Source organism: Halteromyces radiatus, assembly GCF_025201355.1.
Source record: "Halteromyces radiatus strain CBS 162.75 chromosome Unknown BX664scaffold_2, whole genome shotgun sequence".
Lineage (NCBI taxonomy): Eukaryota > Fungi > Mucoromycota > Mucoromycetes > Mucorales > Cunninghamellaceae > Halteromyces > Halteromyces radiatus.
In genome coordinates this window covers 2443285-2458506 of record NW_026251688.1, presented here as the reverse complement: position 1 = coordinate 2458506, position 15222 = coordinate 2443285, and the positions used below count along the sequence as shown (strand labels likewise).

The following is a 15222-nucleotide window of genomic DNA, read 5'->3' as shown; positions in this document are numbered from 1 at the left end:
CTGGTTGTTCAATAAAAGTGTAAAAAGATTTCATGATTATTATTATCATTATAGTGATATATATAAAAAAAAAAAAGTTCCAAATTCTATTTAAAGCATACAGATAAAAAGAGGAGTCAGCCTGCCGTCTACACTCTGAGTTTTTATTGTTTCTTTTTTTTTCTTTTTTCTTTGAACTTCTATACACAGAATGATATATAGATATATGAATATATAAATGGAATCAATATACAAAACTAAAAATGAGATAGATAATAAGGGTATAAATATACGTAGATATAAAAAATGGATGGAAAATAGATAAATAGACTAAACTATAGAGTCATTCCATCATGTTGAGGCAGTAGAGAGAACTACAGGAGAGGTAGTAGTAAAACTTGCACGTTGATTGTCCATTTTCGACTTGGATCGATGAATATGATCAAATAAACAACCTAGTTCATCTTCCATATCTGTCCGTTGCTGAGAAGTTATTGTAGAAGGGCGGCGTGTATATTCAGCATCTTGATTGCTCATTCGTCGATTTTCCATACGATCTACTTTTTGAAAAATATGATGAAGGAAGAATTCTCGTTCTTTCAAAGCAGAGAGTGAATAACGTTGTTGAGTGTATTTCGGACGATACATCATCTTGACAAGTTTATCAGTCATTGTTGTCATATCATCAATCATTTGTTGTTCAGGAGAAACCCAATCCTAAATAAAGATAGAATTTAGTTAGTCAAATGTTTTTGTTTTATTTCATATATATATATATTACCTGACTGGTCAATCTTCCACGATCATTGTTGTTTAACATTCCATTAATAGCATCCATCTTCTTTGTGAGTCGAGGATTCATACTGGCACGTTGAGCATCTAGTGAGCGAAGAGAAGATCGTTGGATTTGTGTCATCAGATCAGAAAGCATTTTCTGTTTGGAGAGAATTGAGGGTAAAGGTGCACGTTGATCATCCATTCTTCCACGAGATAAACGTTCAATAGTCTTTCCAATGGTAGCAGCGGCCAATTCTTTTGCTTGTCTTTCAGTCAAGTCTACGCGTTGATTGCTGAGTTGTGGTGAAAGGCTTGATAGTTGTTCAATGGCAGAAAGAAGATTATCCAAATCATGTTGGGTTTTTTCGACTTGTTGGGTATAATCAGGAGGATCCATCATTGATTTCTTTTCTAATTTGTCAGTTTTTCCTGTTATTGAATTGTTGGTGATGGCAGTAGAAGGAGTGTCCAGGGGTTTTACAATATCATAATATGCAGGAGGAGCAGAGTCTATAACCTGTCGGTGATCTTGTGCCAAGCAAGTAATAGCATTCATCAGCTGATCCAGTTCGTCCCACAATATAGCCAATTCATCAGAATTACGTTCATTCTTGTTGGTGTCGCTAGTATTGATTTTCATCTTCTTGTTTGCTTTTTCCTTTTGAAATGAGGACATACTTTCACGTAGTTGAGAATAAATACTTGAAGAAGGTGATAAAGATGTCATTTTATCAGGATTTTGAGTATCATCTGTTGAAGATCCTAGTTCCAATAATCGATATAAATGATGTAAAAGAGCAGCCAAAGAACAACATAAATTATAATCTGAGGATGAATCCAATAGCCAAGCTTGATGTGATGTTAATACTTGTTGGACTACAGAAAGAGTTGCTATTGCTGGTGTTGAATCACTTCGCTTCATTTTTTGTTCTTGTTGATGAGAAGGTAAAGTTGATAGACGATTGGTACTTTGAACAATAGAGCCAAGTAAAGAGTTTCCAACTTGGTTAGGTAAAGAAGAATCAGATAAACGTCTTTCAGGTTTTGTTGATGGCATTGAACTGACTAGTTGACGAAGTAAAGAATCAAGAGCTACGAGACAAACTTGTTTCACAGATTGTAACGATTGAACTAGTTCTGTAGTAAATATGTTCTCCTTTTTATTGGTGGTTTCACAGAGGTCATCATAAGTAACAGGTTCGAGCATGAGTTGTTCTAGTTCGTTGGTATCACCACTTGTTGTTGTTATTTCTTCATTAGTATGTCTTGTTTGAGTAGTCTAATAAAATGAAAAAAAAAAAAATTATAAATAAATAGAATAATAAATATAAAATTAATAAAATAACTTACATTAGATATACGTTTTTTTGATTTTTGTTTTTGTAAAGTAGCCATTATGAAAAAAAAAAAAAAAAATGGAAAAAAAAGAAGGAAAGAAATGTAACATTTTCAGGTTCCTTTTCTCCTGATATTTATATTAGAGTGAAATTTCATTGGCTTAAAAAGTAAAAGTGGGAATTTTTAAGATTCCTTTTCTTTTTTTTTTTTTTTTTTTTTCTTTCTAACCCCCTTTCTCCTTTTTGATGATCCTCATGAGGGTTGGAAATTTCTACTTTATTATTATTATTATTATTATAAATACTTATTCTCCTCTTTTTTTTTTATGTCAGGAGGTCAAAACAAGTAGGCAATTATATTAACCTAAAGATTTTAGCCACTAACGGTGTAACCACATTGATGAATAATGTTGAACTGTAAGCGGAATTTTTGATCTATTAGGCGGTAAAAAAAAAAAAAAAAAAATTCTTGTTTGTTGAATGTTTCTCTTTCAATAATATAAATCTTCTTTTTTTTCTTCTCACTTTCACTATGATGATCATTTTACATATGATAATTCTATTTATATCACAAACTATAATGGCGCAATTATGGTGGAACACGCCATTTTCAAATCAAGTTATTCAACAAGTAACAGATCATGGATTAGGTTATCAAGTATTATGCAAATAAGTCAATAATAAAACTAATTGTTTTTATAAACAGATCTTTTCAATGGATTACAATTAAAACAAAAGGATTGTTTTAAAAAAGCAACATTATCATTAGAAAAAGAATGTCAACAAATTGGATTTGATCAACAAAATCAAATGAAATGTAAAAAAAAAAAAAAAAAAGAATTATAATATTTTTTATAGTTATATTTATTTTATCTTAGATGCATTGATGTTGACTTTATGTGAACTTGAAACTGCTCAAATATCAATCCCATTGGAATGTCATCATCCTACTTTATACTTACAAGTTTGTATTACAAAACTAGCATCTATTCCCCAAACATGGACAACTTATAGTGGTAAAAAAAAAAGATCATTCTTTATGACAGTTACATATATATATTGATATATATTTTAGGTTATTTTCGAGATGTATCTACCATTTGTTTTGCTATACGTTATCCTCTAGAAAAAGGTTTTAATAAAACAACAATTGTTACTTCTGGTTAATCTTTATATATATATATATATATATATATAGAATTACTTCAACAAGCACAACAAAATATGACATTATATCAAACTAAATATTATAATATGTTACAACAACAACAATTGGATATGATCGAATGGAGAAATCAAGAAATGAAACTTTTAGATACTATAAGATTACAACAATTTGAATTATGGTCAGAATTTAATCATTTACAGGTAAAGAAGAAAGAAAAGAAAAAAAAAAAGATTTATTCTCTTACTTAAAAAAATATTCATATAGGACCACTCATCTGATGAAATGAATGATTTGATATCCATCATTCGGGAGACAAAACATCATGCTTCTGACATCTATGCAAATCAACAAATGTTAACAAAAGCAAATCAACATTATTTTAATCAAATCAATCAATATTTGATCAATGTAAAATATAGAAAGAATAATCAAATATATATAAATATATTCTAACACTTGTATATTTATTTATTATTTTTTCAATAGATACTCAATCATACCAATCATGAATTTACTTCTATTTATACAAAAATGGAAATCATGTCCTTATGGCAAAACGAAACAATGACAAAATGGTTACATTGGCAGGTAAAATTATTAGATATATATAGCGTGCAAATATTGGAATTAACATCTTTTATACATATATATATATATATCGAAGGAAGTACAGCATCAACTTGTTCAACAATGGCAAACATCTGTAAATGATGCAAATCAAACATTATCTCATCTTTTGGATATGACAGAACATCAATTGAAATCAGTGCAGTATGATATCAATAATATTCAAACTGATCTTAGGTTTATCATCCAGCCAATCCAATGGTTATATAGTTGTATGCTCGAATTATTTTACTATAGTAAGTTGGGAAATCTTTTGTTTTAGGAAAAAAAAAAAAAAAAGGTAGTGATTTCTTCTTTTCTTTTCTTTTCTTTTTTTATTTTTATTTTTTTTTTTTTTTTAGGTGCTCGTCCATTTTTGTTAGTAGCTTTATTTTCATCATGTTGGCTTATACCTTCTTCTCCAATTTTTACAATCATGAAACTATTCGCATTAGGTATAAAGCACAAATAACATTCAACTCTTTTATCCTAATCCAATCTATGTTTCACATATTTATTTAGCATACTATATCAAATCTACTTTTGGATGGATATCTAATCTAATATGCTTCTGTCTTGTAAGTTATATTTTGAAAACAAAGAATGAATTGATTCCAAATAAATGATCACTTATTTCCTTTTTTCTTTTTTTTATGTGGAGAGATAGATGATCAAATCGCTATATGATTGCCAACAACAATACTATCCAATTTTGCTATTGCCTTTAGGGAAACCGGTACAACTCTTGACACATGAAGATCACAGTCAGTAAGTCTTTTTTTTTTTTTTTTCGTTCATCATCCTATTTACTGACTGAATCGAATGATTTTTGTATTTTTAATCTCTCATTTTTAATCTTTTTTTCTTTCTTTCTTTTTTTTTTTTTTTTGATGAATGGTATAGGCATATCTCCACGACTATTGGTTCTACAGAATACACCGATAGATTAGAATTATATTATCGTTTAGTTAGTGATGAATGATAACAACAATAAAAAAATATGATATTCTTTTACTTTATTCATACTTCCGATTTAGGTTGATATTAGTTCATCGGTATATTGATCCATCATCATCAATGAGTAAACATTTTTGATATTTATTGATAAGTATATTTTCTATAGGAATTTTATGCGACGGGTGATTGTTATGTTTTCGTTTATAGGCATCTCTCTCTCTCTCTCTCTCTCTTTCTCTTTCTCTTTTTCTTTTTGATCAAGCCGGATCAGGATAAAACAAAGAAGAAAGTTTTTCTTTTGTTCCCGAATTCAGTGTATAGGCAACAAAGATGCTTCATAACGCATTTATAACAGTCAAAAAAAAAAAAAATACAATTCCTTAACTCTGGTAGATTACATTAGATGATAAGGAGAATAATAAAGGGTAATTTTATTTTGGATGTATTATGAAATAGAATAAATCAAAATGGAATAAGTGATATTAATAGGTATCAAAAAAAAAAAAAGAGTATGAAAAGGCGTAATGAAGGAAGAGAGTGAAGGTCATCAAGGTGATAAAAGTAAGGGACCAAGAATCATAAACATACTAGCAGATATACCAATAGTGGCAGATAACAAGTGTTGAGGGTTTACCAATGGCATCAATTGATAATAGATCAGACTTTCAAAATGAATCCGTATAAAGAGGTAAAAAAACATCCAACGTAAGAGTTTCCATATATAATTAAAAGTCATCTTTTTTGATAATGTTGTACGAGTATCGAATCCCATTGTTGTGTTGTGAGAGGTTGTTTGTGTTGCCATATCAATCCGTTGCTTTGTTCTCTTTGATGAAGTATCTGATTCCATTGACCAAGTCATCCAATCGATTTCTTGTTCCAATTTGTAAGTATTTGTTGGAGTAAGATCATTTTCCAGATAGGACGAAAGAAAAGAGGAGCCTGTACGTAATCCAAGTTGACATTGTTTTCCAATACCAAAATAGCTTAGTAGCTTTGGATGATTCCCTAGCAGACGTTCTTGTTCCATCGTATTGTGATCCATTGGATAATTTTCTTCATGTACATTTGTTGTCATTTCGATTGGATCAATGATTTCAGTATGTTCAATATTATCATAGGGGTCAAGGGAAATTTCTGAAAGCTGCAAAGGTGTCAAAGCTGGAGAAGGAGGAAGCATATCACCTTGCAGCAACCTGTCGAATTCTTGTATCACTTTATTAGAGGTCACATTCCATTGATAATCATCAGATCCACCCAAATCTAATATATAAAATAAGAGTCATTGTTTGTTTGTTTGTTTGTTTGTTTGATTTTTTTTTTTTTTTTTTTTTAAAATTCCCACTTGCCTTGTAATAAATTTTCCTCAGATATGACTTGAATAAGATCATCCTTGGTAGTAAAACAAATCCTATTCTTTACCGAATCTGAAAGGAAAAACTTGATAATATGCCAAAGACCTTGATGCATCCATCCAAAATTCAGTACAAAAATATTTCCAACCATATTAGGATAATGTTGCATCAAATCACATAGTAATCCAAGGGTAGTTGTATCTAAAGGAAGGAAAGGCGCCTGATCCATATCTACTATTACTGTCATTTCCATCACCAAAGGCATATCTTCCTGTTGTTGTTGTCTTTTACGTGTTTCATCCAAAGTCCACCGCCTTTCTAATTCCATCAAGTAACACACATAAGGTTGAAGTTGTCGTACAAAACTTGTTTTACTGTCCATCATATCGATCATCGGAAAATGTCGCAATCGGATCACCATGACAGGTTGACCCCACTTGTCGTGTTTATGATAGAACGCAAACCCTTTATCAAACCATTCTGGAAATTGTTGCCAAGAAAGTTGATCCACTTGTTCCTCGACCTTCCATTGAATAATGTTAAGTAATCGTTGATAGGTTTCTTCAATTTCAAAGTTTGTGGCAAGAAGGTATCGGAAGACTGTCACTACAAGTATATATAGATATATGATATGAAAAAAAAAAAAAAAGAAATACAGAGAATATTTAAATAAAAGGTCAACTTGGTCTTCATTACTATTTTATTTTTTTTTACCTCGATCTTGACAATATCGAAGAGCAATGTCAAGTTCAAGAGAACTCAATTTACTAGTTAATTCAAGTTGAAGTCGTTGTTGTAATTTGGTGATAACAATGTCGCTTTCCTTGAACCAAGTATTCAGTTTAATGAGTCTTTCTAAAGAGTCACGAGTCATAATAGTAAAAAAACGTAAAGGAAAAGAAAAAAAAAGTTTTCAAAAAAAAAAAAAATTAAATTATCGTGGTTTCAAATATAAAAAGAAAAAAAAATATCGCATGAATCAATTTTATTTTTTCCATAACTATATACTAAATAACTATTTCACTGCTTTTTGACATTTTTCCGTAAGTATGATCAAACATTTGATAAAATCGAATAAGAGTTGTTCATTTTCACCCCAGATATCCTTGACCGTCCATGATGCTTCCTTGCCAATGGGTAAATCCAAATTTTGATTGAATAATCCTTCATGATTACCACAGATCACCTCACAATCAAACCAAACTTCACCTTTACCAGTATCCGCAGACATCTTCTTTCCATTAGATGCATATGCTACAGGTTGTAGATCTAATCTTTCCACCATCGTAATATGCGCAATGAATGGGAAATGTAGATAGAATTTCGTTGTTTGTTTGTAATAGATATGTGTCACATGTAAAAAGTCAGGAATATCTTCATAAGTCATTTGTAGTGTTGAAGTATTGATCATCAATTTCTTGAGAAAAGTCGAATAGGGTTTCACATCCGTACGTCCACATTGTTCAGCATCCATGTAGATTTGAAAGTCGAACTTTCTAATTATATACAAATAAACACGTAGGTTAATACATAGTCAACTGGCTTCATTTCATTATTACCTGTCCAATGATACCCAATTTACTTCACTGATTCGTTCTTTTTTTAATACCACTTTTTTTAAACCGACAGCACCAGGATTCAATATCATAATAATAGGTTGATAAGGAAGTGTAGGTTGATTTCTTGCTTGAGCATGAATTTCGAAACAAGCTGTTCTCGCGAAATGTTCCGGAATTTGTTGAGCAATAGCATCCATCACTTGTTCTGATTTTGTAGTCCTAAAAAAAAAAAAAGGAATTAAACTGTTGATTCTATTTTTTTTTTTTTGTTTTGTTTCCTACTTACACGTTATTGAATATAGATCGTACTTTCATTTCATTCATAACCACATCCTTGATATCTTGGAATTCCCAAAGTTGTGATGATACTGTTGGTGTCATATTATTCCATAGAACCTTTCCTAATTTCGCACCAATACGAATTTCACCACGGAGACTGCGCACATGTTGCAAACCCTCAGTTAAAGCGAATCTAGCATTGTGGAAGTTGTATTCACGGCACTGATCAAAAATAGAGGTGCTGACTTGATTATTGCTGTTGTTGTTGACCTTTGCTGCTTTTTGATTACTGATTCTAATGACACGTCGCTGTATTCCTTTACCAGGGGATTGTACTGAAGGTTTTCTGGCTGGTGTCGTAGGTAGAGAGGGAAAATCATCATTTGAATTACCAGATAGTGGCTGATTTGGTGTGATTGGTCGATTTCTCCATTGTTCAGCTTCTGGTGTCAGGACAGTTGTATGTGTTTGACTTACTGTATTGGATCCCCAGGTTGATGTCATTGTAGTTTCACGAGGTGACGGTGATGGCAATGGAGATGACGGTGTAGAACTTGTAGAAGGGGAGCGAGTATATCTTTGAGGAACCGTATTGATTGTATTTATTGATGAAGGGAATCCAGGAGGAGATCGATTTTTCTTTGGTAACGCTGGGAATTCCGGTTGAGTCTGTTGCATTGATTGTTGACGAGTTTGAGCAGAGATATCAATAAGATCAGTTGGTTTTGCCGGCTCACCAGTTCGGGGATCATTGTACACGGGCAACAAAACATAAAGAGGACGCTTGAAATCAGGAGGTACAAAAAGACTATCCTTATGTCGATATCTTTCCTTATCAGCAAAGAAGAGTCTGAAGGGACGAGGATCTTCGGCATTTGGATGAATACAAGGTACAACAATGGGTCTTCTACTACTGCGTTTCTATACAAATAAATACGAAAGATTAGATAAAAATTGTTTCTAATATAAGTAATATATATATCTTACGTATGCGGTTTGAAGGACCAAAAATCGTGAAGCAGCATCATCTACACTCTCTTGACTAGAGCCAGTAATATTGATAGTCTATCAAAACGATTTATTAGTTTTTCATTAACCTTTTTTTTTTTTTTTGTTGAGCTTACGCGTCCATTTGGTAATAATGCACATTCAGTGCCAGTTTCTTCTTCAATCAATCGAATATAGTTCGTATGTTGTTTCACACCCATGGCAGGACCAGTAAAGACTTCATTTGGACGGATAATATTCCTTGCTATCACAAATTGAGTAGAAAATTCCTTTATTTCTTCTTCGGATTCGCCATCGCTTTCAGTATCACCAGTATAATAGGAAGAATGTTGTTCCATTGGAGATGATGATTGTATCTTATCATCATGATAATCTTGTACAGTTGTTTGACTTTCTGTTCTTGGGATTTCTGGCAAGGGCGAATGAGAGTTGTCGTCGAGTGATAGATTCGTCAATGTTGGAGATGTAACAATAGAGGGAGATATATTAGGAATTGGAGTCAGTTCAGGAATATCTAACTCAATGTCTGGATAGGTGCCATGAAATCGGTTTTCGTCCATTCCATTATTCTATATAATAAAATAAGATTAATACATATATTGCTTTCTTTTTCTGTTTTTTTTATTATTATTATTATTCAAGATATATTATGTACCAAAACAGGAAGGAGTTTGTTTATAATAAGACGAGCACTATTTTATCATAGGAAGAAGAAAGGTTAAATACATCTATATATAGAAGTTATTTATCATTACTTACGCATTTTCACAATTGTTTTGAGACCGTCCTTGAATATTGAAACACTACAGTTTAAAAAAGAAGAAACCGCGTGTTAGTTATCAAACTTTACTTTTTCCAATATAGTTTTTACCTGTTTTATAAAGTCGAATTCAATCTTTGTATTGAACTTCGTTTCCAACGTTCTAATAATAACAATAATAATAATAACTGTAAGCATATTGAAAGATGCGATGAACTAAAGACTTACTTCAAGTGGCGTTCCCAGTCTGAATAAAGTTCATTGGTAATATATACCAAGGGAAAAACAGTAGCATAGGCTACAAGATCTAAGAAGAAAAAAGAAACAGTTATAAATCATGGTTTTAAAGCGATGAATAAATGCTTGTAATCTTACTATTATGTGACATGTTATTGAAAAGGGGAAGAGAAAGAGAATTTTTTTTTTTTGTTCTTTTTTTTTGACAGACCCCGAACAAAGATATATATAAAAAAAAAAAAAAAAGTATACGTTCCTATTGGCTGAAAATCCTCGCTGAGAGTAAAAAAAAATCTAATAAGCTTCATAAAAACTATATTCATTATTTGTTTTGATTTGATTCAATAAATATATATATACATACTTGTGTGTGTGCACGTATGATTAGATCTTTTTGGTCTCAAATTACGGCCTGTTATGGAACGATTCCTCTTTTTGTTCCCTGTCTAGGAGCGATCTGGGTCAAATGAAAGAGTTTATATATATATATATATATATATATATTTGCATTGAAGATTTCTACAGTGAAAGAAAAATATCTACAAATAGTTTTAGCAGAATGGCTGGTATGATGATCACGTATTTATGAAATAAGAATGATCTTCTTTCTTTTCTATTAGATGATCAGGTGAAACTCAGCAACATGACATCTTTATACAACTAATCTGTATTGATACCATTACTTTTGTTTTTTTTTTTTTTAATAAAAAAAAAAAAGTAATTGACAATGAGTAAAGCGGTACTAAGGGTATATATATATGAATATGGATCTATGTTTATGTATATGTATATAAGTGTATGTATATGTATGTGCGTGTGGGGAAGGAGTGAATGGATATAGAGGAATGATATGTTTGAAATTGTGACCAATCTTATATATATATATATGTGCATGTCATGTTGATTATGGAATGATGATGACCCAGGTAATGGTATCCTTTTAGGAAATCAAGCCATTTAGGATAAACAACAGTTGATGGTGATGATTCACTGTCAGAAGATTTATGGAAACAACGTTAAGCTAATCTCGGGAATCTTTTCTAGTAAAAAAAAAAAAAAAAAAAAAAAATTTTTTATAAAATAATATTTTATCAACATCATCAGTATTTTATATAGAATCTACTATAGTTGATTATACAGTAGTATGTTATTATGAATGATTATATAGTAAGATTGTTCGTTAGAAATCATAAGAAAAAAAAATGGCTCACTATTATTAAATATCTCATCTATTTAAGGAGTGGTACTTTTTCTGATAACTTCTAGTATCATCAAAGTTCCCTGTGCATGACATCATTGAGAGTGTCCTATGAATTGCACGTTTTGAATGAGCATGCCACATACGGATCGCGGCGTTTGAAATACATAGCATAAAAAGATGGGAATTCATTTTTCCTTGTTCCTTTTTTTCCTTCTCTATCTCTTTCTTTCTATTTTTTTTTTTTTTATATTATTATATTTATCATGATATCTAATCAAAATGATACATCTATTACCATTGATCCTGACGAATGTACATGTTTACTCTACAATCACCAACGAAAACGATCTAAATGGCAACTATTCATCAACACTCAATTTGCAAGCTTATTACCATCTATAACTTTAGGCATTATTCTTTGGTTTGGTATCACACCTTCTGAAGAATTATCTCCAACAGCGATCCATCTATTGGCTGTATTCATCAGGTATAACAAAAAAAAAAAAAAAAGGGGTACACAAATCATGAAAAAAGAGAAGATTATTAACATTCATTTTCTTTGTCTAACACTAGTTGCATTTTTGCTTTGATGACAACCTCCTTCAGTCTTACAACTCTGGTGATGACAGCTCTAGTGATTTTATCGCTAACTCAATCTTTTCAATGCATCGATCATACTACTGGTGAAAGTATTGAATGTAGACTTTGTGGTACGCCCAATACGGCTTTACTGGACAAACCCGACTTTGATTGCCTAGGAGCTCAGGAAGCTTTTGCTCATTCACTTGAAGGATTTTCTAGTACAGTGGTTTGGTTGATCTTTGCTGCATTTCATCTTGGCAAGGCGGTGGAGGTGACTGGATTGGGAAAACGACTTTCTTTATGGTTAGTACAAACATTTGGAAAACATATCCTTGGACTGGCTTATTCGATTGTCTTCTCAGGTACAATCAAAAAAAAAAAAGGTTATGTCATACATCCCCGTGATTATTTGCACCAATAGAATACGACAATGAATGGATTTAAGGTTATCCTGTGTGATTATGACTGACGGATCTTGTGTTTTTTACTTTTTTGGACCTTTTATAGAATTATTTATTGCACCATTTGTACCCAGCAATACAGCAAGAGGTGGAGGAATCATTATGCCTGTAGTTTATTCGATTGCTAAAACATTAGGATCTACACCTTTACAAAATCCAGAAATTGGTGGATTCTTGATGTTATTGGGTTCTCACGCTAATTTGTTATCCGCTTCCATGTATCTCACAGGTGAGTTTGAATATCAATGAGAAGGGTAATTCATCAATGTGATCTTCAGTTTATTTATGAACTTTTTTTTTTATTATACTCTTAGGAATGGCTCCAAATCCGATTGTCTTGGCAAAAGCAAATCAATTATTCCCAAAGCTAAATTTTACCTTTATGACTTGGCTTTCTGGTAGTATGGTCCCTGCATTACTCTGTGCTTTTTGTTTACCTTTGATTCTCAAACGGTTGATGATTTCTTCTGGTCCTCGTTCGAAACAAACCTTCAACAGTGAGATCGTTGTACATGCAAGAAAGGAATTATCCAATATGGGTTCGATGACAAGAAAAGAAAAGGTAAAAATACAATAAAGAAATAAAAAAAAAATTATGTTTATTTTTATTGACAATATGATGATTTATATTTAGGAACTCTGCTTTGTTTTAATAAGTTGCCTTTGTCTGTGGGTTACAGCTGGGTATACACAATTGGATTCTACACTGGTGGCATTGATTGGTATTGTTGCTTTGCTGCATATGGGAACAATTACTTGGAAGGACGTATCTACTAATACAACAGCGGTAAAATGCATAAAAGAAAAAAAGAATATTTATTTATTTGTTTATTATTCAACTATGCATGTGTTGACGATCCATTCATTTTTATAGTGGGATACATTATTTTGGCTTGGTGGTTTTATTACGATTGCACAACATCTTTCTAATGCTGGAGCATCTACTTATCTTGGAGATCATATTTCAGCAACCATTACTGACTTAGGATTACCTCCTGTACCATGCTTAGCCTTGGCTTACTTTTTGACTACATTTTTGTTTTCGTCATTAAGTGCACACACTGTTGCTTTTGCATCTACATTTTTAGAAGCTGGTCACGCATTAGGTGCTAATCCAATGATTCTCACTGCACTTTTGGCCTATTTTGGAGCTCTTGGAGGATGCATGGTAAAAATATTATATATATTTTAAATTGAAGATGTACTTATAATATATATTTTTTTATTATTATTTATTTTCATATATGAATAGACTAATTTCTCTACAGGTAATGTATATGATGATAATATTACAATATGACAATTATTTATATATGATTTTTATATATTGTTTTTTTTTATATATTTATAGGGACAGCTGCAATGTATTATGCTCCCGGCTATGTTTCCCGGTCCAAGTGGTTTGGTGTTGGAACTATTCTTGCTCTGTTTTATATCATTATCTATTTTACAATTGGTATGGGTTGGTGGAAACTTCTTGGTTGGTATTGATCTCTATTTGATATAGATGATTAGATTTATATATTATTATTATTATAATTATTATTGATACCCCATAATTACCTGCATGAATAAAGAAATATCGGTCTTTTTTTTTTTTTTTTTTTTTTTTACCCTTGTTTGTAGGCTTTCATTTTTTTTTTTTAATTTTTAATATCAACTCTTCTTTTTTTTTCCACTTCTTTTTTTTTTTCTTCTTTTCTCAACTCAATATTTTTTGATAACAAAAATAACATTATGGCAGCTCAGTTATATAAAACAGAAACGGGACGCCTTTTTCATGCAGGTGCCATTTGTGTCGTTACCGTTGGGTAAGCAGATGATTCAACAAGATTTAGTTTTATGACTGATTATTTCTCTTTTAGTTTACCTGCTTGTGGAAAAACTCATTGTTCAAGGATCTTATCAAGATATATGCGGTGGCTTGGTGTGGCAACAAAAGTATTTAGTGTTGGTGATTATAGACGGAAAAAACTTGGATCTTTACCAGCTGATTGGTTTGATCAAGGTTAAAAAAAAAAAATTGATATATAGATGTCAAAAACGCGATTGAATCTATCTCACATTTACCTTTTTGTTGTCATTATCATTAGGAAATCAAGTGAATGCAAAAATACGTGCTGATTTGGCTGAGCAATGTTTAGACGATGCAATTCATTGGCTCCTTGATGAAAACGGGCAACTAGCGATACTTGACTCCAATAACGTTACAGCAGCACGACGAAAAGCGATTAATGACAAGCTATTGGCCAATCATATTCAACCTCTCTTTATTGAATTTATCTGTACTGATACTGATCTAGTTTTATCCAATATTATTTCAGTTAAACTCTCATCTCCGGATTATATTGGTTGGGACGTTGAAAAGGCGGTACAAGACTATAAGCAAAGGATAGAAAGAAACAAAGCCAAGTATGAAACAATATGTGACATGAAGACTAGTTTTATTAAGATGATTGACGCCGGACGTACATTCAATATCAACAAGGTGGAAGGTTATCTACAATCAAAAATCGTCTATTTTTTACTTAACATTCATATTCAAGAACGAACTATTTACTTGGCTCGAGCGGGAAATTCAAAGGCGGATCATTCTTACAAAATTGACGCACCATTATCCAATGAAGGACATATCTATGCTCAACAATTAGCTCACTTTATTGCAAAGTATAGATCAACAAAACTCACTACAAATGGAATACCTGAAAGTGAAGCTAGACCTTTATCAGTATGGACATCAACAAGGCGAAAAGGCGTACAGACAGCATTACCATTTTCCAATTATGGTGCTCGGATACATACATTGGTGGCATTAACTCAATTGAATCCTGGTGAAGTGGATGATCTGACAGAACAAGAAATCGAAGCCAAGTTCCCTGATGAATTAGTCAGAGCAAAGCAAGATCCTTATCATCATCGATATCCACGAGGGTAAGCAGACAAAATTTATTCAAAT

The 15222-nt window shown here is 31.8% G+C and overlaps 6 protein-coding genes across 6 annotated transcripts; 3 read left to right on the top strand and 3 right to left on the bottom strand.

Annotated features, from left to right (window-relative positions):
- Positions 1–100: 100 nt before the first annotated feature.
- Positions 101–2129, bottom strand: BX664DRAFT_325511 (uncharacterized protein). The gene is made up of 2 exons (XM_051544039.1): positions 761–2129; positions 101–696 (listed from the first exon to the last, which is right to left on the bottom strand). The coding sequence occupies exons 1-2, from the start codon at positions 1961–1963 to the stop codon at positions 331–333; spliced, it is 1569 nt and encodes a 522-aa protein (XP_051403303.1). The 5' UTR covers positions 1964–2129; the 3' UTR covers positions 101–330.
- Positions 2130–2232: 103 nt separating this feature from the next.
- Positions 2233–4881, top strand: BX664DRAFT_72335 (uncharacterized protein). The gene is made up of 11 exons (XM_051549709.1): positions 2233–2743; positions 2800–2910; positions 2972–3109; positions 3169–3225; positions 3292–3461; positions 3526–3669; positions 3748–3849; positions 3926–4124; positions 4390–4445; positions 4535–4635; positions 4771–4881. The coding sequence occupies exons 1-11, from the start codon at positions 2626–2628 to the stop codon at positions 4847–4849; spliced, it is 1275 nt and encodes a 424-aa protein (XP_051403302.1). The 5' UTR covers positions 2233–2625; the 3' UTR covers positions 4850–4881.
- Positions 4882–5307: 426 nt separating this feature from the next.
- On the bottom strand, positions 5308–7112 carry BX664DRAFT_72311 (CRAL-TRIO domain-containing protein). The gene is made up of 3 exons (XM_051549708.1): positions 6894–7112; positions 6174–6785; positions 5308–6087 (listed from the first exon to the last, which is right to left on the bottom strand). The coding sequence occupies exons 1-3, from the start codon at positions 7051–7053 to the stop codon at positions 5372–5374; spliced, it is 1488 nt and encodes a 495-aa protein (XP_051403301.1). The 5' UTR covers positions 7054–7112; the 3' UTR covers positions 5308–5371.
- Positions 7113–7194: 82 nt separating this feature from the next.
- Positions 7195–9363, bottom strand: BX664DRAFT_257490 (uncharacterized protein; the record flags this gene model as incomplete). The annotated part of the gene is made up of 5 exons (XM_051540507.1): positions 7195–7675; positions 7739–7957; positions 8025–8938; positions 9005–9082; positions 9142–9363. 5 exons carry the CDS (start codon positions 9361–9363, stop codon positions 7195–7197), a joined length of 1914 nt encoding a protein of 637 aa, XP_051403300.1.
- A 2106-nt stretch (positions 9364–11469) lies between these two features.
- On the top strand, positions 11470–13825 carry BX664DRAFT_356343 (Sodium/sulfate symporter). Its single transcript, XM_051547879.1, has 8 exons — positions 11470–11710; positions 11797–12167; positions 12313–12495; positions 12581–12828; positions 12901–13053; positions 13141–13434; positions 13519–13534; positions 13618–13825. Exons 1-8 carry the CDS (start codon positions 11487–11489, stop codon positions 13755–13757), a joined length of 1629 nt encoding a protein of 542 aa, XP_051403299.1. The 5' UTR covers positions 11470–11486; the 3' UTR covers positions 13758–13825.
- Positions 13826–14003: 178 nt separating this feature from the next.
- On the top strand, positions 14004–15201 carry BX664DRAFT_256581 (6-phosphofructo-2-kinase-domain-containing protein; the record flags this gene model as incomplete). Its single annotated transcript, XM_051540467.1, has 3 exons — positions 14004–14077; positions 14132–14274; positions 14360–15201. The coding sequence occupies 3 exons, from the start codon at positions 14004–14006 to the stop codon at positions 15199–15201; spliced, it is 1059 nt and encodes a 352-aa protein (XP_051403298.1).
- Between the last annotated feature and the right edge of the window lie 21 nt (positions 15202–15222).